General features: G+C 47.6%; 1 protein-coding gene across 1 annotated transcript; it reads right to left on the bottom strand.

Annotated features, from left to right (window-relative positions):
- Window positions 1-1,208: 1,208 nt before the first annotated feature.
- Window positions 1,209-22,631, bottom strand: LOC112554322 (homeobox protein orthopedia-like). The gene is made up of 3 exons (XM_025222059.1): window positions 22,623-22,631; window positions 22,146-22,292; window positions 1,209-4,022 (listed from the first exon to the last, which is right to left on the bottom strand). The coding sequence occupies exons 1-3, from the start codon at window positions 22,629-22,631 to the stop codon at window positions 3,387-3,389; spliced, it is 792 nt and encodes a 263-aa protein (XP_025077844.1). The 3' UTR covers window positions 1,209-3,386.
- Window positions 22,632-23,768: the final 1,137 nt, after the last annotated feature.

Genomic DNA, 23,768 nt, shown 5'->3' with positions numbered 1-23,768 from the left:
TCGATCGCCCTTTAACCTGACCTCACTGGCAGTTGTCAGGTCACTTGGCCAGTCAGAAGTCACACAGGTGAGCCTGTGACTTGCCACAGACAGAGCCTGACACAGGTGTGTCTTACTGAATGTCAACAAACAACTGTCAGAAGGTAGCACAAGTGCAGGCTGTACACGTGACATCAGGGTTTCGCCTGTGAGACCAGACAAGACGGATTGCCCAAGGGAGGAGATTTACTGAGGGTTAATTATAACATTAATTATCTGTAGATAAATGTGTCACGTGGTGAGCTGACTTCTTCACAGCCAAAGTCAAAGTGTCACTGACACACATCCACCCGTCATTGCTGTTGTAGAGAGTAGGTTGAGGACTGGGAGAGTTTTAGAACCTGTTTATATTGTTTACAATTCCATAGCTTATGATGTTTATGTGTAGACACTGCGAGCTTTGTGTGCTCCATGTCGGGCAATATGTCAAGACACTGCAGCCCCCGTCTGTAGCCCCGTCTGTAGCCCCATGTGTAGCCCCCGTGTGTAGCCCCCGTCTGTAGCCCCGTGTGTAGCCCCCTGTGTAGCCCGTGTGTAGCCCCCGTCTGTAGCCCCGTGTGTAGCCCCCTGTGTAGCCCCGTCTGTAGCCCCGTGTGTAGCCCCCTGTATAGCCCCGTCTGTAGCCCCGTGTGTAGCCCCCTGTGTAGCCCCAGTGTGTAGCCCCCGTCTGTAGCCCCCGTGTGTAGCCCCCTGTGTAGCCCCGTCTGTAGCCCCGTGTGTAGCCCCCTGTGTAGCCCCAGTGTGTAGCCCCGTCTGTAGCCTTATCAGTTCTTCTTGGTTCTCCTAGACCGCTGCCCATCAGCCACCCATGAAGCTTTATTCGTCCCTTCTACTGGTGTGGAAAGAACGACGTGAAGTTTGAGGAAAATAAATCTCGATACGTGTATTACTCATCCACTGTGTGACATTTTCCTTCCTTGCTTCGTGTTTTATGTTGAAGACAGTTGCAGGCTGCGAGGATTTGCCTGTCGTTTGTTCTTCACTGACACCCCGAGACTTGGGGTGGATTGTGAGATCTTCTATACATTGGGGGTCAAAGTGCTTTTCAGTTGAAGACAACGGGTCACCTGGAGTGATCTGCTCCCGTGTATACACATCATTAAGAAATGACATTCAGAATGCTTTCACTGTTCTCTGCAGTCATCATTTCATTTACAAAGCCCACAACACAAGGTAGTATCTTTAATGAAGAACCGTATCTCTCAAAAGAAAATCAAACGCCGGTGGCGAGGATATTTGGGGTGGGGAGGGGTGAGACAGGGGGGCACGGCCAACATTGTCATCATGATACAGTATTATGCGCTTACATGATCTTCATCATAATACATCATTATGCTTACATTATTCAAAAGATGCAATAATAACACAAGTTGGACCAACTACTGCGCAATGTTTGCTCCTGTTTCTAAACATCAACTGTAGTCTGACTGACTGTTGTCTACTGCACGAGGACACCGCGAGATCAGACTATGCTCTGAAAATCAAAACGACGACGACGACCAAGGTAGGCTGCAGATGTTGGAAACACACTTCACATCTACAACATACTACAGCACACAAACACACGAGGCTTGACACCTGTACAAGGGCCAAGTTCAAGGTCCATCAACTACACGCTTATTTCAGGGAGGACTGAGGTGACGCCAGGTGTGACCTGTGACCTAACGAAGTGCAGTGCCAGGTGAGTGACGAGGCGTGTCCACCTGTCAACGTTCACTTCAGAACAAGCGCTCAGTGCAAACAGACTAACGGGAGGAGTTAGGGGGGAGGGAGGGGAGTTCCCCTTGTGTGAATCAGAAATGAACTGAACGACCTTCGTGTGATTGACTGATTGTCTTCATTGTGACCATCTCTACCGAAAGTAGACAACATCGAATACGTCGCTAAAAATAGGGAATAATAGTAATAATGACAAGGTCCTTTCTCTGACCAGTACACCCAGTATACTCTACCCCTAGTGTAACCTACCCCTCGTGTACACCCCTAATGTCACCTCTACACTTCTTTTGACCCACTCTCCATCTGACCCATTGTGATGTACACCTCAGCCGCACTCTCCATCTAACCAACTCCAGCTGCACAGAAAAACATTAGTCTGGTCCTCCACACTTGGTAACCTTTGTAGAATGTGTGACAGGACACTGGTAACCTTTGTACACTGTATGACAGGATACTGGTAACCTTTGTACACTGTATGACAGGATACTGGTAACCTTTGTGCACTGACATGACACTGGTAGCCTTTGTGCACTGTGTGACAGGACACTGGTAACCTTTGTGCACTGACATGACACTGGTAACCTTTGTGCACTGTGTGACAGGACACTTGTGATTCAGAGACCTGTTGTAAGAACTTAAACTTACAGCTGAACTTTCGCGAAAACGGTTTTGCTCATTCTATCCCTCTACCCCGCTCTGTCTCTCTGCCTCACTCTCACTCACTTGAGTCCTTACTTTCTCTACCTCACTCTATCACTACGTCACTGTATTCATCATCTTCTCTCTCTATCTCACTATTCTCTTACCTCACTCTATCACTACAAGTCACTGGGCTTATTACCTTATCTCTCTACCTCACTATTCCTCTGTCTCACTCTACCTTCCTCTTTGTTGACAGCGGTGCACCCTGACATCATCAACTGTTAAATGTTAATTGTTTACACACAACTAACAGTGTTTATAATTTAAATGTATGTTGTGCTCACGTGGATGTCTCTCACTGTGGAATAAACTGTAGGTATGACTGACAGTGTGTGTGTAGGTATGATCATCGTGTGTGTACGTATGACTGCTAGTGTGTAGCTATGACTTTGCAGTGTGTGTAGGTGTGACTTATAATGTTTGTAGTATGACTTATACTATAAGTATGGTATGTATTTTCTGCGGGAGGACACAGGAACAAAGTAGGTGGTAGGACACACACAAAAAAAAAAAAAAAAAAAAAAAGAAAGAAGTGCCTTGAGCGGGTAGCGGGTGGCGGGTGGCTAAAGTGCACTGTTGTGGTTGCCGGATGCGCAGGATGAGAAAGATGTGACAAGTCCTCAGCCTTCAGCACCGCACCGTCCGCCATGTGCCGCGTGGTGTTGAGAAGCAGAAGCGCGAGTGTTCGGGTACCTGACGTCTGAAAGTACTGGATGACCCGTACTCCACCCAGACATGTCACGTGACTGACATGATCGCCTTTCCTGACCCGGGGAGGTCAAGCTTTTGTTTTTGTCTTCAACGTTAGCCAGGTGTGTGCACCCGTATTCTGGGTTTGCAGGCACCAGTCCACCCGCTACAAGCCACAAAATATCCGCTTAAAGACAGTTCCTGATCACCTGCCAGTGGCGGGGTGACCTGGGCGTTCACCTGTAGCCGGACAGGTTGACGGAGTGCTCCATGGCCTTGCGCCTGAGGGCGGCGATGCTGGACCCCCTCCACGCGTCCTCCATGTCCGGTCCCAGCCCCGAGCACTGCAGGGAGCCCGCGGCTGCCGAGACCGGGAGGGTGGGGGAAGGGGAACTGCCCCCCAGGGGGGAGGAGCAGGAGGCAGTCATCGTGTTGTGGTAGGTGACGCTGGTGTAGGTGGCCGGAGGACTGGCGTGGGCGGGGGCGGTGTTGAGACTGTTAACGTTAATGCCTCCCAGACCTCCCAGCCCGTTGCCAAAGGTCATGCCCGAGTTTCCGGCGCCTGCCAGTGACGTCATTCCTGCCATTCCCTGCGCCGTCAGCGACTGTGACAGGTTCTGGCGCGGCAGGGAGCCTGCCAAGGTCAGAGGGTTGACGTTGCCATGGTTCATCTGTGACGCGATCTGCGTCATGCCTGGCCAGCGCGAGGGGTCGGCGGGGGACGGCGGGAAGGCGCAGAAGGTGTCCCCCACGCCCATGGACCCCATGAAGGGGGACAACCCTGTGGAGGGCAGAAGTGCCCCCGGCGAGCGGAAAACGTTCGTCGCCTTCTTCCTCTTCTTCCACTTGGCGCGGCGGTTCTGGAACCAGACCTGAAGACAGAAGAAAAACCTTGGTCGCTATCAGACCTGAAGACACAACAGAACTCGGATCGCCGTCCCACCTAAAGCCAAACTAACCTTGCATCCATTTGCTCCTGGCGCCATCTCTCGGTACAAGAACAGAGTACACCGGAAGTGACAGGCACGTGACACTCAACGTCACAGAAACCGTTACAACACACCGTTGTATCACAACTAACTGTTCATAGACACTCACTAATCAAGCAACAATAAACATAATGCCAGCAGATAATAAATATCAGAAGATAATACCAGCAAATAAGGAAAGGTAACACAGTAACATGTACACAGTAACATTACACAGTAACACACAGAGTAACATGTGCACAGTAACACGCACACATTAACACGTACACATTAAAATTACACAGTAATACGTACACAGTAACACGTACACAGTAGTATGTACACACATTAACATTACACAGTAAAATGTACACAGTAGTATGTACACAGTAACACGTACATAATAACACGTACATAGTAACACGTACATAGTAACATGTAGCATTACATAGTAACACGTACACAGTAACATTACACAGCAACATGTAACTTTCACACATTCACGTAGTTCAGATGTCCACCGACTACAACTCTCGTCCTCACCTCTTACGCTCAGGAAGGTGTGAAGTGTGAAGGCGAGGTGTCAGAAATGTGAAAACCGCTGTGTACATGCAATCTTCTTGAAATAGTTTAGGTCACATTCTTCGCTTTAATCCCTGATCCCAGGTGTGTTTGTCTACCTGTGTGTTCCTGTACCTAGCCATGTGTTCGTGTGTCTCTCTTCATGTGTTTGTGTACCTGTGTGCTCGTATAAGTGTGTGTTCTTGACCTGTGCGCATTGTTGGTATAGCTGAGTGTATGTGTTTGTATACCTGTGTCTATGTGTTTGTATACCTGTGTTTATGTCTTTGTATACCTGTGTTTATGTCTTTGTATACCTGTGTTTATGTGTTTGTATACCTGTGTATATGTGTTTGTATACCTACGTTTATGTGTTTGTATACCTGTGTTTATGTGTTGTGTACCTGAGTACATGTGTTGCTACAGTGTGGGTATGTGAAGTATGCCTATCTGTGTGATGCTGTGAGATGCTATATCTGTGCAGCAGACATCAAATACACAAGTGCAGGGTGTGGAGGCTGCTGGACATGGCGGTGAGCACGTGCCTCACTCAGGTGCCTCAACACTTGGTGCGGACACGACTGGCGGCCCCGTGACCCGCATGATCGCCGACATCAGCAGGCGGCCCGCACCACCCGAGTGGTGTAAGTGGCCCGTACCTCCGCCACCCTGAAAGGGTTCTGCTGTTAGGGTGGGTGGTATCATGATTCCGTGGGCTTTATGTTATCAGCGACAACATTAACACGTGCATCACTCAGCTTCCCCACAGCACGGCACAGACATGACAGACTACAGCTCACCGGAGTCGTCTCACAGTACAAGGCAGCCAACATCCACCTCAACAAAAAAGGCTGAGAAAAACAACTAAATGAAAACACGCACGCACGCACGCACGCGCACACACACACACACACACACGCACACGCGCACACACACACACACACACACACACACACATACACACACACACACACGCACGCACGCACGCACGCACGCACGCACACACACAAACAAACTGAAGGGCGGCTGAGTTTAACTTTGTTGCAATCGGTTGAGTCTATCAAGAAACTTTCGTTCTCGCGACCATCAGCAGGCATCGCAGCCCCGGGTGGGCGGCCTGTGACCCACGTGGCCGGACTGTTCGCTGGCTGGACTCCTGCATGGCGCCAATCACAGAGCCGACCAGCGTGTGCCACGGTCATGTCAGGTGGAGGATGCTTGCTGCCCGGACTGCGATAATAAAACTATCAAGATTTACATCTTTCCATTTCACGATCGTCAGTCAGACAAAACCCTGCACATCTCCATCTTATTGCCAATACGCGGCTCTAAGTGCCATCATCATCAAGGGACGCAACTCCGCGGGCAAACACTCCTCCTGTCCGCAGTGTGATTGTGAGGACAGCGTGGAATTAACTCCCTTTTTGGCCATTAGACGACCGTTTGAAGCAAAAACATTAAGTTGAAGCTTTTGTATTCAGTACGCTGTCTCCCAGGGACGTTTGCAATAGAAACAGAAGACAGAAGAAACTTATTACTACACAGACCCACTTCGATCTCGGGAGCCGGGGGAGGTGGTGGAGAGGGGAGCTGGGGGGTGGTGCGGAGGATGTGTGAGATCGATACACAGTTTGTATGTAATTGGCCGACAACGTTTAACGACCGGCCAAGGGAAACGTTAAGCTACCCGCTTCTTGCCACCCCCCGGGGCTGCCATCCAGCCAAGACATTCTTCTGGCGGCTTTGTGCTCGCCATTACGCCAGACCCGCAGGGGAGGCTACTCCACGCCTGCAGCAATAAAGTCCGGTAAGTATCCGCACACTGGCGACAGCCTGCAGGTCCCCAGCCAGTCGCCAGCCAGTCCAGCCACTCACCAGCCACTCACCACCGCCCACTGGCTCTTTGCTCACCAGACCACAGTGCAGGAGGACAGGTTCGCTTTCCATCGCATCAAGAGATCAAAAGAAAGTCACACAGAGAGACAGACAACAGGTTGGGGAAGAGAGAGACTGAGAGAGGGAGGGAAAGAGGAAATAAGAGGAGAACTGTGCACAAGGTCTGGCAGTGGAGGTCGTGAAGACTGTTCAGGAGTGATTGACATTCCCTGAACAGGATAACACCCTGTCCCCTACTGACCCTGTGTCCAGCACATGACGTCATCAGCCCCCATCTTAGCTTGCTCTCGCTTCCTTCAACTCACTTCGTCACCTGTACTCTTCCTCATTCTTTCTCTCTATCTCTATCAATCTCTACAAAATTCCAATAGGTTTGATATTTCCCAGAAAGCTACTGTGTATTGTGGAATATTTATATACATATTTATTTATATACATACAGAAATTAAAGGGAAAGAACCCGGGACGTACATTTTCTTGACGCCATTGTGGACACAATCTCTCAACCGTAACTTGAATTCTCTCAAGAAGTGTTTGACATTGGCAGCCCCTTGATTTCCCCCACAAAACTGTGAGTACAGTGCAGTCGTCATGTAGTAACCATAGCAACCTGGTGATCACAATGTCAACTCAATAACATTTCATCGGCTGACAGTGCAAATGGCTGACGTGGCACCGGAAGTCTGTCAGCCAGTCTACAGCACACCTGACACAGTAATCAGTGTACAACACCTGGTGTCCACAGTCACTATGCCCTCGTGTATCAGGGTGCTCCTTACATTACAGTTTCCATAGCAACCGACTGAACTGTTTTGACGACACAGTTATCTGCCCTCAGCCCCAACATTTCCGAGCGATAAGGACACGTGGACACTTGTGAATCAAACATCCACACAATGAGCTCAGCTGCGCTCATTACCTGTCCACGCTACCCTCAGGGTATGTCCGGCACCAAAGCGACCTCTAGAGGCAAAGTCCTCACCAGGTGGCGTAAAGACAACCAGTGAACACTCGACATGATAGCCGGGTGGCTGCACATATTAACGACTTCAACTTGTTTACCAACCCACTCACCTGTATAATATGAGTCATGGTTAACCACAAGGGTCAGACGACACGACACAGGAAGTGGATGTTGCTGACCCACGACACAGGAAGTGGATGTTGCAGACCCACTACAGCAGGAGTACCACTGTGAGCAGGATGTCATCAGCACTCAGTAAACAATGAACTCAGGCCCCAGCTGAGCGCCGCGCTGACCTTTCTGTCAGTGTCATCAGTTCATTGATGTAGCAACAAGGACAGCAACGATGACTGATGACGACCTGAGACAGTAAACATTGCATCTGACGACTCGTGTCTGACCTGCAGCTGCTCCTGTCTTCACGCCATGGGACCGGACAGACCGCGGACTACAGTCATGTCTGCTTGTCGTGTCTTTGTGCTTGAGTTACCTGTCCCTGTGTCACGTGCTACTGTATCATGTCACTGTGTCACATGCTACTGTATCCTGTCCCTGTGTCACGTGCTACTGTATCCTGCCCCTGTGTCACGTGCTACTGTAACCCTGTCCCTGTGTCACGTGCTACTGTATCCTGTCCCTGTGTCACGTGCTACTGTACCCTGTCCCTGTGTCACGTGCTACTGTATCCTGTCAGTGTGTCACGTGCTACTGTATCCTGTCCCTGTGTCACGTGCTACTGTATCCTGTCAGTGTGTCACGTGCTACTGTATCCTGTCCCTGTGTCACGTGCTACTGTACAATGTCCCTGTGTCACGTGCTACTGTATCCTGTCAGTGTGTCACGTGCTACTGTATCCTGTCCCTGTGTCACGTGCTACTGTATCCTGTCAGTGTGTCACGTGCTACTGTATCCTGTCCCTGTGTCACATGCTACTGTATCCTGTCCCTGTGTCACGTGCTACTGTATCCTGTCACTGTGTCACGTGCTACTGTATCCTGTCACTGTGTCACGTGCTACTGTATCCTGTCACTGTGTCACGTGCTACTGTATCCTGTCCCTGTGTCACGTGCTACTGTATCCTGTCACTGTGTCACGTGCTACTGTATCCTGTCACATGTACGTGCTACTGTATCCTGTCACTGTGTCACGTGCTACTGTACCCTGTCCCTGTGTCACGTGCTCCTGTACCCTACTACACACCTGGTGTCTGTACGTGTGATGCTGTGTAGAAGGCAGCCGACGGTGAGTTCAGTGAAGACAGTGATGGTGTATCTTCTCCCTCTCTCTCTCCTACCTGTCGTTTCCGACTTTTTATTTGCTTGCGTTTTTTTCTCTCTTCTCTCTCTCTCATTTTTGTTTTGAGTTTAGTATTGAAGGATTTTTTTGATGAGGTGGTCTGTTTTCCGGTGCTGGGGGATGGTGATGCCCGTGGTATTTGTTTCCCCCCAGGCTGTCAGCGCGTGCCGTTGTTTGAGGGGGAGGGGGAGTTTGCTGGGAATGCTGTCCCCTCGTCTCGTGGTGTGCACGTGCGTGTCTCAGCAAAGACTCCGGCGTCTGCGGTCAAACATCCTGATACACTAGTGACCGCAGCCACGCACACACGCGTACATACTGTCCTGTAGACAACAGTGTGTGTACACGTGCACTAGCACACTGTGGGGGGAGGGGATGTTGCTGTCGGTGTGTGCACCACTGGGTGTAGGGGGAGTGACGGGGGGGGGGGCGAGTGGTGTATGGGCGGCTTGCGTGACACCCTGATTGTCTTTCCCCACAAGGGATGGCCCTTGTCGTCACCCGTATTCCCCCTCCCCAACTGTTCTGCAGACCCACCCCCCCCCCCCACGCCATTCCTCGTCAGCTACAACGACGACGATAGACGGCAGCAGGCGTGGGTGGGGGGGGGTGTGATAACGAGGAGGGGTAGTACACAGTTGGAGGTATTTTGAGGCTGGAGGGGGGAGCTTGTTTATGGCGGTGACCCTGTGTGACCATGTGACCGCGAGACGGACAGCCTGACAGACTGGCTACCACTACATTACCCGCTACATTACCCGTTACATTACCCGCTACATTACCCGTTACATTACCCGTTACATTACCCGCTACATTACCCGCTACATTACCCGCTGTTTGCTGTCTCAGTATTTCCCTGACCCAGTCACGCCTTGTGTTGACATCGCCACAACGGGAGATCTTGTTATTGGACAACAACAGCAACATAAACAAGTCCACTGTGTTGCCTAGTCAACAGAAAAATTCACATTTGTAAAAACTGGATGATGATGATGATGATGATGATGATGAGACAAGAACAATCGACTGTTAGTACCACAACAAGCTTCTCGGTTAACGAAGGTACTGTACTTTGTTTTGTGAGTGGTTCATCCTGCATACAGTGGAGTGTGGAGTCGTCAGGCTGTTCTATGAGGTGACCGGAGTGTCCTGTGTGGTGACCGGATTGTAATGTGGGATGTGACGTGACCGGACTGAACTGTGACGTGACCGGACTGAACTGTGACGTGACCGGACTGAACTGTGACGTGACCGGACTGACTGTGACGTGACCGGACTGAACTGTGACGTGACCGGACTGAACTGTGACGTGACCGGACTGAACTGTGAGGTGGAGTCACACACGAGAGACAAGTATGGTGACAGCAAGACGCGTGTCGTCACGTGAGTTCCTGAGGGAAGGAGGGACAACGACTCCTGACGAAAGCAAGTTTTACATTCAACTTCTTTACTTGGCGACCTCTTACTGTCCACCGGTCAGCTGACGCAGAAATACTGACGCAGCCATAGTGAAAATTGTTACCTTCTCCTCCACATCCTTCCACCTCAACCCGTATGTCATTGTGAAGGGTGAGGAGACACGTGACCAGTCCATCTCCCCCCCCTCCCTACGTGCGCTCGCGCGGCTGACTGCGAGATGAACGAGCCAAGCTGTGCACACGCTGGGCGTCAGCACCACACCGGAAGTGACGGCACAGCGCGAGCCAGCAGTCTGAGACGGCATGACTGATGACGTCATTAACACCCTACTGGTCGCTAGAAATTGTTGGCGGCTCGAGAGGAGACCACTCGCGGGCATTGCCTCCCCTTTGTCACTCACTGACTGAAGGCCAGCAGTGGATCGTCTCCCTTAGTGTGAACGTTGGCCACGCACCTGCCAAGGTCTGCGTGTAGGTAATGGACGTCACATGTAAGCATGGCTGCCGTGCATGTGTTGGTGTGTGTATGATGGCCACGTGTCGGTTGTGTACGTTGTGTGCAACAGGGTTGTGTATCTTGTGTATCTTGTGTATAATGTGTATAATGTGGACATAGGGTTGACTGCGGCAGGTCTATCTATCTATCCCTCTTCTCTATCAGAGTCCGCCACCGATGTCGATCAACTGAAATTCTCTCCAGGTGACCCCATGTCCAGCCCTTTCCCTTCATCTCCCTTTCCACTGTTCTTCTCCAGGTTTCCGTTGGGCGGCCTCGTCTTCTTCGGCCGTCTGGAGTCCATCGTAGGGCGACTGTGGAGAGGTCTGCTGTCTGCTGGCGGAGCACATGTCCAATCCATCGCCAACGCCTTCGTTGAACCTGCGTGGTGATGGACTCGGTTTCAGTTCTTCGGTGGAGTTCTTCGTTGGTGATGGTGTTTGGCCAAAAGATGTTAAGTGTGCGCCTGAGGAAGACGTCAAGCTTGTTTCTGATGGTTTTGGTCATCTTCCAAGATTCTGATCCGTAAAGGATGGTGCTGATCACAGTTGACTTGAAGATTCTCAGCTTGATCTTCTGGCTGATGTTTGTTGCCTTCCATGTGCTCCTGAGTGAGGCGAAGGCCTGGCTGGCTTTTGCCAGTCGGGCTCGAATCTCCACCTCCACATCCCCGGTGTTTGACATTTTGGACCCAAGATAGGTGAACCTGTCAACTGCCTCAATCTCTTCTCCATTTAGTTTGATGCTGTCTTGGACTCTGGCGTTCACTCTCAATACCACATATAGCCAACATCTCAAGTTTTCCCTCTTGTTCTTCCACTCAGTAAGCTTTCTGTTTGAGTATTTGCAAAAGTGCATCTCTGATGTCAATAGCAATGTCCTTTGTCGTATATCCAAGTGTTAGATACACCATTTCTGTGTACAGTGTAACCTCGGTTAACGAACTTAATCCGTTCTGGAAAGCTGTTCGTTATCCGAAACATTTTTTTCCATAAGAAATAAAGGACATAGATTTAATTGGTTCCCAGCCTCTGTTGACTCGCTAATATTTGAAAGTTGCAGGCTATATAGGTATTTGTTTTAATGAGAACAGTTATAATGCAACATAAATGGAGTTAAATAAACATAAAAACATTAACGAAAGCAGTTAAACATCAGAAAACTTGCCGTTTTTACGGCGTGGGTGGATGGAGGTGTGGGGAGGAAGGGGTGGAATTACTGATTCCCCCCTCCATGAGCACGTGACATTATAAAATCGGGGGTGACTTCCCTTTTCTGTAGCTTTGAGGTTAAAGGACAAAACCTGTCCAGTGTCTGTTCCTTCTGACTTTTTTATAAAACTCTTCGGTAATACGACATCACATATCCGACAGACGCATGCCACCTTCATACTTTGAAATCATTTCCTTTTTTAATTCATTTGTTGGCCGCTTCCTTGTCATTACCTCACTACTATTAATTACTCTTAATCTTCTTTGGAGCCATTATTGAGGATTATCTTATTAAAATAAAGCACAACAATCACTAAATAAGAAGGATGCGCATAGATAAGGAACGACCGATCGTATCTGTGTCTCCAGCGCGAATGATGACACGCTGGTCGGTCACGTGTGGTTCACGTGGCTGTTCGTTATCCGAAATTTTTGTTCGTTAACCGAAATATTCGCTATCCGAGGCGTTCGCTAACCGAGGTTCCACTGTATTGAATTCGTGTTTCGAAACATTTGTCAGCAGCAGTGCGAATCATGATATGACAAGCTTCACAAGACAGCCGTGGAAGCGAGCATCTCATCAACTGACCAGAGGTTGCCCTCCATTTTTCCTTGCTGTCCCCGTCAATTCACAGTATTTGTCCAGAAACTGCATCTGAGAGTGAAGTTCTTATCCCAAGAAAACAGGCAACAGATATTTTTTAAAACATAAGAATATTGTATATGTCACAAATCCCACTAACATGATCCTTGATAATAATTTTTCTAACCTAAAATTGAGCTCGCAAAGACAATAATATTCACCCCACACTTCATCAGCACACAATTTGCCACCGGACTGTGCATTTGTATGCACTGAAATAATAAAAACAAATAATAAAAATTAGCAGAGAAAACTTCTGTCTACAGTCACAAACTCGATAGACATCTGAAGACTTACAGTTAGCAATCGCTTTCTTACAGACTTGGTCTATCAAATGTTTATCTGAAAGAAAAATTAACAACTATTATTGCCACGTGTCCCTACACCTGGTAACACAACTCCCACACAAACACACACACACACACGCCTCGGTAAGTACTCGGTTCTAGTTTGGACATCGGCAAAAAACGACAGTAGACAATCAGAAAGAAAATGAATGTTGGAACATTCCGTCAGCACGCATTATCAAATATTTCACTTGCTTCTCAGTGCACTTGTGGTTCCAGCACCAGCCTGTCAGAGTCCAGGATCAGCTGTTAGTGTTTTCCACAGCTGCCATCATGGTGGATTCAATCAAACACAAACTCAGCCAAAGTCACGAGGTCCAGCAATTTGTTCATGTTTAACAGCCACCACAATGTTGACTTCTCAATACCATAATCAGAGGTTTATGTTGTGGTAAACATTACCAGACCATGGAGCATTCATGACCAGCATGGTTAAACTGTAGCTGTTGACCTCTTGACCTGTTGTATCGGCTTCTCGTCGCGTACACAATAATGAAATCCACCCTCTTCTGTCTACAATACATGTTTCTACATATGTCGTCTCAATATTCTACCAAACTCATTACTTAAGTTTACAAAACTTCCACTTTATCTCAAAATCTGGTCGATGTCCTGCATCTGACCTGAGTATCTCTTGCCGTCACCGTGCGCAGCAGACGACAACGGGCTTCACACCAGACGGACTGTGGACAGTGCCAGACCACGAGAGACCAGTCCTGTGTGGACAGGTACATGTCACTACATGTCACTATGGTTACAAGCTTCACACCAGAGGGACTGTGCCAGACAGCCAGAGACCAGTCCTGTGTGGACAGGTACCACCTACATGTCACTATGGTTACCACCTTCACAACAGGTGAGCATCTACAGGTACACAAACACTTCTGTGAACTTCTGGCTGTCGGTGTCTGGAAGACTGACTCAGTCGAGGATGACAGTCGCACAGCTGCATATTATTTTTTTTTTAAGTTTTCAAAACATTTTAGTCACTTCAGTTCTCGAATGACTTTCCCATTTGCTGAGCTCGTTTCACGTTAAGCTCTCTCCGGAGAAGAAGTGAAGATCCACAAAATTCGATGTTGGTCCTGAACGAGCCCAACGCCTTCTCGGGGATGTAATCAGATATCTATACACGGGTGTGTAATCATCTATCTATACACGGGTGTGTAATCATCTATCTATACATCTCTGACTAGTATATAATTACATACACACACCTCACGAGTGTCCATTAGCTTTTTTAGAATCTTGGACACAAAGAGGTTAGGGGGGCGTTTACAGGATGGTTCCCACCTTGCTCAAAGCAGCTGGGGTGCGATGCTGTTATCCACGGAGGGTGAGACAGCTGTAGGCAGCCTGAGTGAAGGAAAGTAACCTGATGTTAAACACGTCACAGCTGTCACTGGAGCATGACGGGAAGACAAAGCAAATACTCTAAGTGCTCTATGGCATGCAATGTGGGAGTGCAAGGAGTACACGCATGACAAGATTTGACCAAGAGACGGACAGTGAGAAGACAGAATGGAGACCGGCACTGACAAAGCCAGGTCATGCTGATGGCAAGGAATGTACGAGTGAAGTAGAGACTGAGGTAGAGAACAGCTTACATTTGCAAACCACGGATCCCAAACAAGTGGCAGCCATTCGCATGATAGCAGCAGTCGGACATGATGTGGCAGGGTTATCATCTCAATACCATCACACCTTGTGAACAAACACATCCAGAGTGCAAAGGTCCTTCTGGCGAGACATGACATTGGGTGGAGAAACAGAGAGGACAACACAGGCAGTGGACACCAGGTGGCAGGCTCCTCCCTGCCTGCCACAGCGAGTACAAGCCATGACTTGATAGGGAGCACGTGACCCCCATCCTAGGACACCGGCAACACCTCGCAACGGTCGTGACAGTCATCTGATTCACCTTGGAGTAGGGTGGACGCCATGATCGACAGAAGAGGAAGTGGCTGAAGGTGAAAGAGTGAACTGACGGTTACATGCAGGACATGCTGACCACTGCTCCCCAGGCCTGAGTGGAGCTTTGCCAGCCGCTGAGTCTGTGGAGTTGTCGCCATCGACCATCACTCACGGACCAGCTGAGCCCATGTGGAGGTGCTAAGTTTTATTAAGTCTTAATTATGTCTTAGCAATTAATAGATGTCAGGCAGTGTGTGTGACTAACAATTAGCGGCTGTCCAAGTCAGTTGTCCGTCGTGTCGGCCACAAGGAGGAGAGCGGGACGGACCGCGGCCGGTGGGACCAGTTGTTTAAGCTCCACTTTCCCGCCAGTGTCAGCCAGTGCCAGCCAGTCTCTGCCAGTCTCAGCCAGTCTCAGCCAGTCCGTGCCGCCTGCCACAGGCTTTCCCTGGAGGACGTGCACTCCCGGCACACGGGGGCCGCCTTACCTCCCTTGCACGCAAAGAGGCCAGCGGGTTAGGGGCGGGTAATCATGGCGGGGCAGGCGCCTGCTGCCGGAGAAACGGTCTCTGGCGGCCTGTGGGTGGGGGCTGGGCGGACGCCCCGTTTAACTCTTTCATTACCAGGGCGTCAACGCCTCATCTGGCGCCGCCAGCCCGCGCCCGCCCGCTAATTGTCATGCAAATAATCGCGCCACAATCGCGTGACGGAACGAGTTGCGGCCCTTTCCTGGCTGCTGGCTGTAGAGGGCGTCTCATTTCTCTCTCGCTAGACCCTTACTTCCCCTCTCGCCCTGACGTCTCGCTTACCTCCCTTGTGGTCATCTCCTGCGTGACTGACGCGCAGGCTGACGGCGGTGGGTGGGGGACCACAGCCCTGTAGAGGCGCCTGTGGTCCACTGGCTGTAACACCACCACAGACTTATTCACCAGGGTGCGTTGGCGTCCTCACAGCATCAGGCTGCAGTCCACCCGGTACTGACGCCATCGTAACCGCAGTCAATATGCGGGTGGCTTCCAGTCCACGTCGTGTACGTCATCGCGGTCAGTCTGCAGGAGGCGTCATGCACACGAGGGAGGTCAACAGAGTGCAGCACAGGTGTGTGTGTGTGTACATTACCTGCAAATAAACCTTCAGCTCCACGGTGTGTTGACCACGTGACCACGACAGTGTCTGTAGTTGAGTGAATAACTTGATGCCTGTAACCCTAACCCTTAGCCTGTTAAGGTGCGAACACACACACAAACACACACACACACACGTGAACACACACACACAAACACACACACACGTGAACACACACAGACAGAAAAACACACACAAACACACACAAAAGCACACACACACAAACACACAGACATAAACACACACACAAACACACCCACAAACACACACACACAAACATACAGACACAAACAGACACGTGAACACACAAAAACACAGACACACAGACAGAAACACACAAACACACAGACACAAACACACAGAAACACATACAGACAAACACACACACACACAGACATACACAGAAGCACACACACACACGAGCAGCTCAGCATGCATGAACTGTGTCATCACCTGCTGTTGTACAGTTTGCCAGACGCTGGCTGTGTGACAGCAGCACAAACAAACAAAACAAACGGTTTGCGGAACAGTTGCCAGGCGGCCTTGGCAAAGCGCTGTTGTCCAAAGTGAGGCTTGACCACTGGTTAGTTGAGTTTTACGTTGTCCGCACCTTGACTGTTTGCAAGCGAACCCTGCTGTACAGGTCTACTGTACATGTTTATTGTAGATGTTTATTGTAAGTCTACTGTACATGTTTATTGTGCAGGTTTACTGTACAGGTCTACTGTACATGTTTATTGTAGATGTTTATTGTAAGTCTACTGTACAGTTCCAGTGTACAGGTCTGCTGTACATGTTTATTGTAAGGTCTGCTGTAAGGTCTACTGTACATATCTATTGTAGATGTTTATTGTACATGTCTACTGTAAGGTCTACTGTACATATCTATTGTAGATGTTTATTGTACAGGTCTGCTGTAAGGTCTACTGTACATATCTATTGTAGATGTTTATTGTACAGGTCTACTGTAAGGTCTACTGTACATGTCTATTGTAGATGTTTATTGTACATGTCTACTGTAAGGTCTACTGTACATATCTATTGTAGATGTTTATTGTACAGGTCTACTGTAAGGTCTACTGTACATATCTATTGTAGATGTTTATTGTACAGGTCTACTGTAAGGTCTACTGTACATGTCTATTGTAGATGTTTATTGTACATGTCTACTGTAAGGTCTACTGTACATATCTATTGTAGATGTTTATTGTACAGGTCTACTGTAAGGTCTACTGTACATATCTATTGTAGATGTTTATTGTACAGGTCTACTGTAAGGTCTACTGTACATGTCTATTGTAGATGTTTATTGTACATGTCTACTGTAAGGTCTACTGTACATATCTATTGTAGATGTTTATTGTACAGGTCTACTGTAAGGTCTATTGTACATGTCTATTGTAGATGTTTATTGTACAGGTCTACTGTAAGGTCTATTGTACATGTCTATTGTAGATGTTTATTGTACAGGTCTACTGTACAGTTCCAGTGTACAGGTCTACTGTAAAAGCCACACACAGGCACACAAGGCTGCACGGCGCCATCACACATCGCCGATGTCGACTTTTCATCTAGTCAGGTTGTGGACATCGAGCTTCCAACATCCTCCGTCTATCGCTGGGCTGGCATCTTGACCCCTGGCTACCCGCAGTGTTGTTGACATGTTGACGACGAGGACGAAGTGTGTGGGGATGTCTGTGATGACAGTCAGAAGCCCTCGTCATCACAGTGCCAGGTGTGTGTGGCCTGCAGGCTGGATGTCTGTCTCTCACCGTGCACAGCGTCATCGACAGACATGTTGCCGGTGACACTCAGCGCCACCCGTCGTCCCCTTGACAACCGGACTTCCGCTCAGCAAACGACACGGATTGTTTTCTCCAATTTTTGCTCGTCTTTTGAAAGCTGTACCTCGGAACTGTCATCAAAGGTGAGGCCGGCGGCTGTGTCTAAGTAGCGACTAATATCTGTCATAACCCAGCGCCGCGCCTGATGGCGGCAGTGACAAAAACTGACTGTCAATTATGGCCAATATGCTGCAGAAATTAATGTCCCAGCCTCCCTCACTCCTCCTGCCTCGTGCAGCTCGCTCGCTCTCATTCTCTCTCACACTTTCTTCCTCTCTCTCCTGCTCGTCCCAATCGGACTCCCACAGCTCAGTGCCAGACACCAACAGTTGGCCTCTTGTCATCTACACCAACGACAGGCTTTGATGGCTTAGTGACGGGTGGTCCACCCTGCACCTCGTCATGTCACAGGTGACTCACAGTGGCTGGGGCTCCACCTTGTCATAGGTTGTGGTAGTCTGAATATTGACAGTGTGGTTGTACATGTTGTTGTGTGCTTGTACACATATTGTGTGGTTGTGCATTATGTTGTGGGGTTGTACACATATTGTGTGGTTGTACATCGTGCTGTGTAGTGTATCATGTTGTGTGGTTGTGCATAGTGTTGTGTGGTTGTACATCATACTGTGTTAGTGTACATCATGTTGTGTGGTTGTACACATATTGTGTGGTTGTACATCATGCTGTGTAGTGTATCATGTTGTGTGGTTGTACATCCTGTTGTGTGGTTGTACATGATACTGTGTTAGTGTACATCGTGTTGTGTGCTTGTACACATATTGTGTGGTTGTACATCATACTGTGTTAGTGTATCATGTTGTGGGGTTGTACACATATTGTGTAGTGTATCATGTTGTGTGGTTGTACATCATACTGTGTTAGTGTATCATGTTGTGGGGTTGTACACATATTGTGTGGTTGTACATCGTGTTGTGTTGCTGTGTGCAGCTGCTCATGTCTATGCTGATGACAATGTGTTGTCAATGCCTGCTGCACATCAAGACAGTTACACACCTAGCAGGCAGTTAGCACTGAGCTTGTGTGTAGCACACGGTGTCTCAGTACAACAACAATGGTTGTCACTAGTGCTCTGTCTCTGTCTCTCTCTTTATTTATACAATTCCTTGTCCACCTGTTGGCCTCTGAAGGCTGTGTTCATCTCCAATATTAGACACATGTAGATAAAGTGTGTGTGTGGGGTCCTGCTACATAGTGTTACTGTTTCACAATGTATTTATCTTTAGTCAGCCAACACTAAGACGACTGTAAGAGCAAAGGTCACGTTTCAATATTTTAAACACCTTCGTGAGTTGCACTTTAAATGGTCTTCAGGTTAAATAGTCAGGTCCTGTTCTTACTTTAATTTATGAGCTGATCCCGGCTTTTTAAACGTGGTAGTTCACTGTAGACAGCACTAACTTGCACTGACTACAAACTGACTACTAACTTACACTAACTGTCTGCTAAATGAGCACTAACTATTAGCTGAGCACTGACTGACAACTAACTCGCACTAACTGACTACTACTACCTGTAACTCGCACTACCTGACTACTACTAGCTGAGCACTAACTGACTGCTAGCTGAGCACTATTAGCTAAGCACTGACTACTAACTCGCACTAACTGACTGCTAGCTGAGCACTATTAGCTGAGCACTAACTGACTACTACTAGCTGAGCACTAACTGTCAACTAGCTGCTCACTGACAACTAACTCGCACTAACTGACTGCTAGCTTGCACTAACTGACTACTACTACCTGTAACTCGCACTACCTGACTACTAGCTATAGTTTAGCCTCAAGACCCAGTGCCAGTCCACTGTAGGCTCACAGACCTGTAGCTGGGATGTTGTGTTGGGGCTTCGCTTAGATGAGCAGAATAAAAAGAGAACATCATTCTTGCAAACAATGTTCTGCAAAAAAACTGTGCGTGCCAAACTTTGAAGTCATTAGACATTGATAATGAAGTTTGAGAGGCTTTTGTATGTATATAGATATAGATAGTTATATATCATTTGAACTGTCTATGTTACAACTGCTACACAATGTCTTGTGATGTTAACAATGCCAGTTTCTCGTATTTTCTTTGTTTACACAGTCTGTCGTCTGTAAATGCAAGACTCAAATATGTTTGGAACTTTCCTTGTTTATTTTATACGTTGCTTGTAAACTGGAAAACTGATTTTCTGTGAATTGTGTGACATTTTGTAAAATGAATTTGAATGATGCTCTTCTGTACACCAGTGTATGACTGAGTGAGAACTCGTGTTGTGCTCCTGTAGTCAGTGTCAAGAACAGAACTTTGTCATTGTGAATACGGTTTCAGTCGAAATTTGTATTTAAGTAATTTTTGTGACTTCCATGGAAGCGGACAGCTGTTAGAAGGAAGCGCAGAAAGAATGTCACTGAAAAGTGAACCGAGTAGAGACTAAAGGTGAGACACGTGCACACGGCGACTGAGAGCTTGGTGTTCCTCCACACAGACATGATGCTGCAGCTGTCAGTGGACAGCAAATACTGTCACCACACATCCTGCACGTGCACAGTGACAACGCCAGTGTCTACACTACATGACATGAGTACAGCAATAACGGCAATAACATACACAGCAGTGTACAGATTTGACAGCAGTACAGCAGCACAAGATGTGACATTTACACATCAGTACAAGGACATGACATCACTACAGTACAAAGACCTGACATCACTACAGTACAAAGACCTGACATCACTACAGTACAAAGAAAAGACATCACTACAGTACAAAGACATGACATCACTACAGTATAAAGACATGACATCACTACAGTACAAAGACATGACATCACTACAGTACAAAGACATGACATCACTACAGTACAAAGACCTGACATCACTACAGTACAAAGAAAAGACATCACTACAGTACAAAGACATGACATCACTACAGTATAAAGACATGACATCACTACAGTACAAAGACATGACATCACTACAGTACAAAGACATGACATCACTACAGTACAAAGACCTGACATCACTACAGTATAAAGACATGACATCAATACAGTACAAAGACATGACATCACTACAAGGACATGACATCACTACAGTATAAAGACATGACATCACTACAGTATAAAGACATGACATCACTACAGTACAAAGACATGACATCACTACAGTACAAAGAAATGACATCACTACAGTACAAAGACCTGACATCACTACAGTACAAAGACATGACATCACTACAGTACAAAGAAATGACATCACTACAGTACAAAGACCTGACATCACTACAGTACAAAGACATGACATCACTACAGTACAAAGACATTATATCAGTAGAGTATAAAGACATGACATCACTACAGTATAAAGACATGACATCACTACAGTACAAAGACATGACATCACTACAAGGACATGACATCAATACAGTACAAAGACATGACATCACTACAAGGACATGACATCAATACAGCACAAGGACATGACATCAGTACAGTACAAAGACCTGACATCAGTACAGCACAAACATATGACATTAAGACAGGTGTAGCCTATACACAAGACATAAACAGTAAAAGTTAGAATGTCTATGTCAGGCACTACACGTAGACAGCTTCTCTCCAACAGCTGCGACGCCGACTACAATCACACCTGTCTAGTCCACTATCATCACACCTCGTTAGTCCAGTAACATCACACTTCTCTAGTCCACTAAACGTCACATCTTCTAGTTGAACTATCATCAGATCTCTCTAATCCAACTACTTTCACATCTGTCTAGTCTACTTTCACATCCCTTTAGTCAAACTAACATTACAGCTCTTTAGTCTTCTAACGTCACATTGTCTAGTCCGCGAACATAGCATTTGTCTAGTCTGCTAAACATTTCTGCAGTCCACTAACATAACATTTGTCTAGTCCGCTAACATAACATTTGTCTAGTCCACTAACATAACATTTGTCTAGTCCGCTAACATAACATTTGTCTAGTCCACTAACATAACATTTGTCTAGTCCGCTAAACATTTGTCTAGTCCACTAACATCACACCTTGCTAGTCCACTACAACCACACCTGTATCATCTCAATACTTTGACACCTTGTGAACAAATGAATGGCGACTGCCAACAACATCAACAATTGCACGTGCGACAAGGCTGAGGCTAAAGGAAGGAGGAAATGTCTGACTGCTTACAACTAGTGATGTTAGTGCAGCTACAAGATGTTCTAGGGGTGGACAGACAAAGAGCACTACACAAGTACAAGATGTGCGATGATGAGAGCTGCTGACACAAAGATGGGAGGTGAAGGTCACTGACCTGCACACGTGACTCGGTGAGGCCGATGCGGAGAGCCAGTTCTTCCCTCATGAAGATGTCCGGGTAGTGGGTTTTGGCGAAGCTTCTCTCCAGTTCGTTCAGCTGCGCAGGGGTGAAGCGCGTGCGATGACGTTTCTGTTTCACGTGCTATCCCCCCATCCTGACCCCCTGCACCGCCCCCTGCCTGCAGTCCCCCGCCCACCGACATCTCCTTCAGGTCACCGTGGGCCTCGTCCTTCACCTTGCTGACCACATCGCTGTGTTGGTGATGTTTGTAACCTGCGACAGCATCCATCAGACACCACGTGACAACAGCCTCGAAATAGCCAACAGCTTAGCGACACGTCACGTGACAACACATAGAGAATAGACTGACTAGACTTTAGGGCAGAGCAATACTATAGAGTATAGACTATATACAGCATATCAATAGAAATGTTGTACTCAGACTTTATGCGACTTACAAACAGACGATACATCAGCCATCTTTGAAGTAGGCAAAGAAGATTTCAGGGATTGTAAAGACAAACTAAAACTGCTTAGAATGGCGTACAGAGTAGGATACATTTGAATCTCGTCTATTTATAGGTGTGTTCATGTGGACAACGTTGAAGTTTTTAGTAGAATGTTGTGTTTAATAAGAGAAACTACACGGCACTCTTTTTTTGCTTCCACGAAGTCTCGTTCTCCGTCACGTGACCCTATGGACGTGTGGTTTTCCATAGTGACAACCACGCCCTCGAGAATGTGCTGCAGACGACTGCCACGAAAAGATGGAAAAGATTAAAATTGTCTTGTCATCAGTTTCCGACAGACAGAGCCTGACACACAGAGTGCGTCATAGAGTAAAATGACGTCAAACCTTCGCAATGACCTCAGACACTTCATGTGCGTGTGACGTCACAAGGAGACTGACGTCATAAGGAGACTGACGTCACAAGAGACTCCTCTGCTTGACTATCTCGTGAAGCTATCGTGGTTACTCGGCGGAAGGACACAAAGGTCGATGTCACTGGATTTGTTCAATGTTTATAAACATCGGCAACCGACATAGTGTTAATAAGTGTAATTAAGTGAGAAACGAATCATTTATTTCTCATGTGTCGCTCTCGTGCTCTGTAACTGTTACTAAATATAGTTTGAAACGTTTGACCGTCGCCAGAGCCTTATCACAAGCCTTGAGATCCCTTTAAGGGCTACGATCCCTAGGGTTAGATTACCGAGATTTCATACAACATATCACTACTACTACTACTACTACTACTACTACTACTACTATGTTTATATAGTGGTTTTCCACACCACTAAAGGCGGCCTTAAAGCATATTTACTAAAATGGAAAACACACACAAGAATAATAATAATAATAATAACAACAACAACAACAACAACAACAACAACAACAACAACTGACAAATAGCCGAGTTCTAGCAGTAAGAACACCAGGTGGCGGGGTCCTCAACAGTCATGAGGTCGAGATTTCCTCCACGGAGGATACCTCGTGATGCTGCAGGGAATGTGTATCGCCACAGACTGCCTCTCGCTGACAGGTGTGGTGGTGATGGGGAGGGCATGAGTACAGATGATGTACATGATGGAGGCTTTTTCTCTTCTGCTCTTTGC

Source organism: Pomacea canaliculata, linkage group LG13 (assembly GCF_003073045.1).
Source record: "Pomacea canaliculata isolate SZHN2017 linkage group LG13, ASM307304v1, whole genome shotgun sequence".
Taxonomy (NCBI): Eukaryota; Metazoa; Mollusca; class Gastropoda; order Architaenioglossa; family Ampullariidae; genus Pomacea; species Pomacea canaliculata.
Note: the sequence above shows the minus strand (reverse complement) of the source record. Positions and strands in the feature narration are given on the sequence as shown.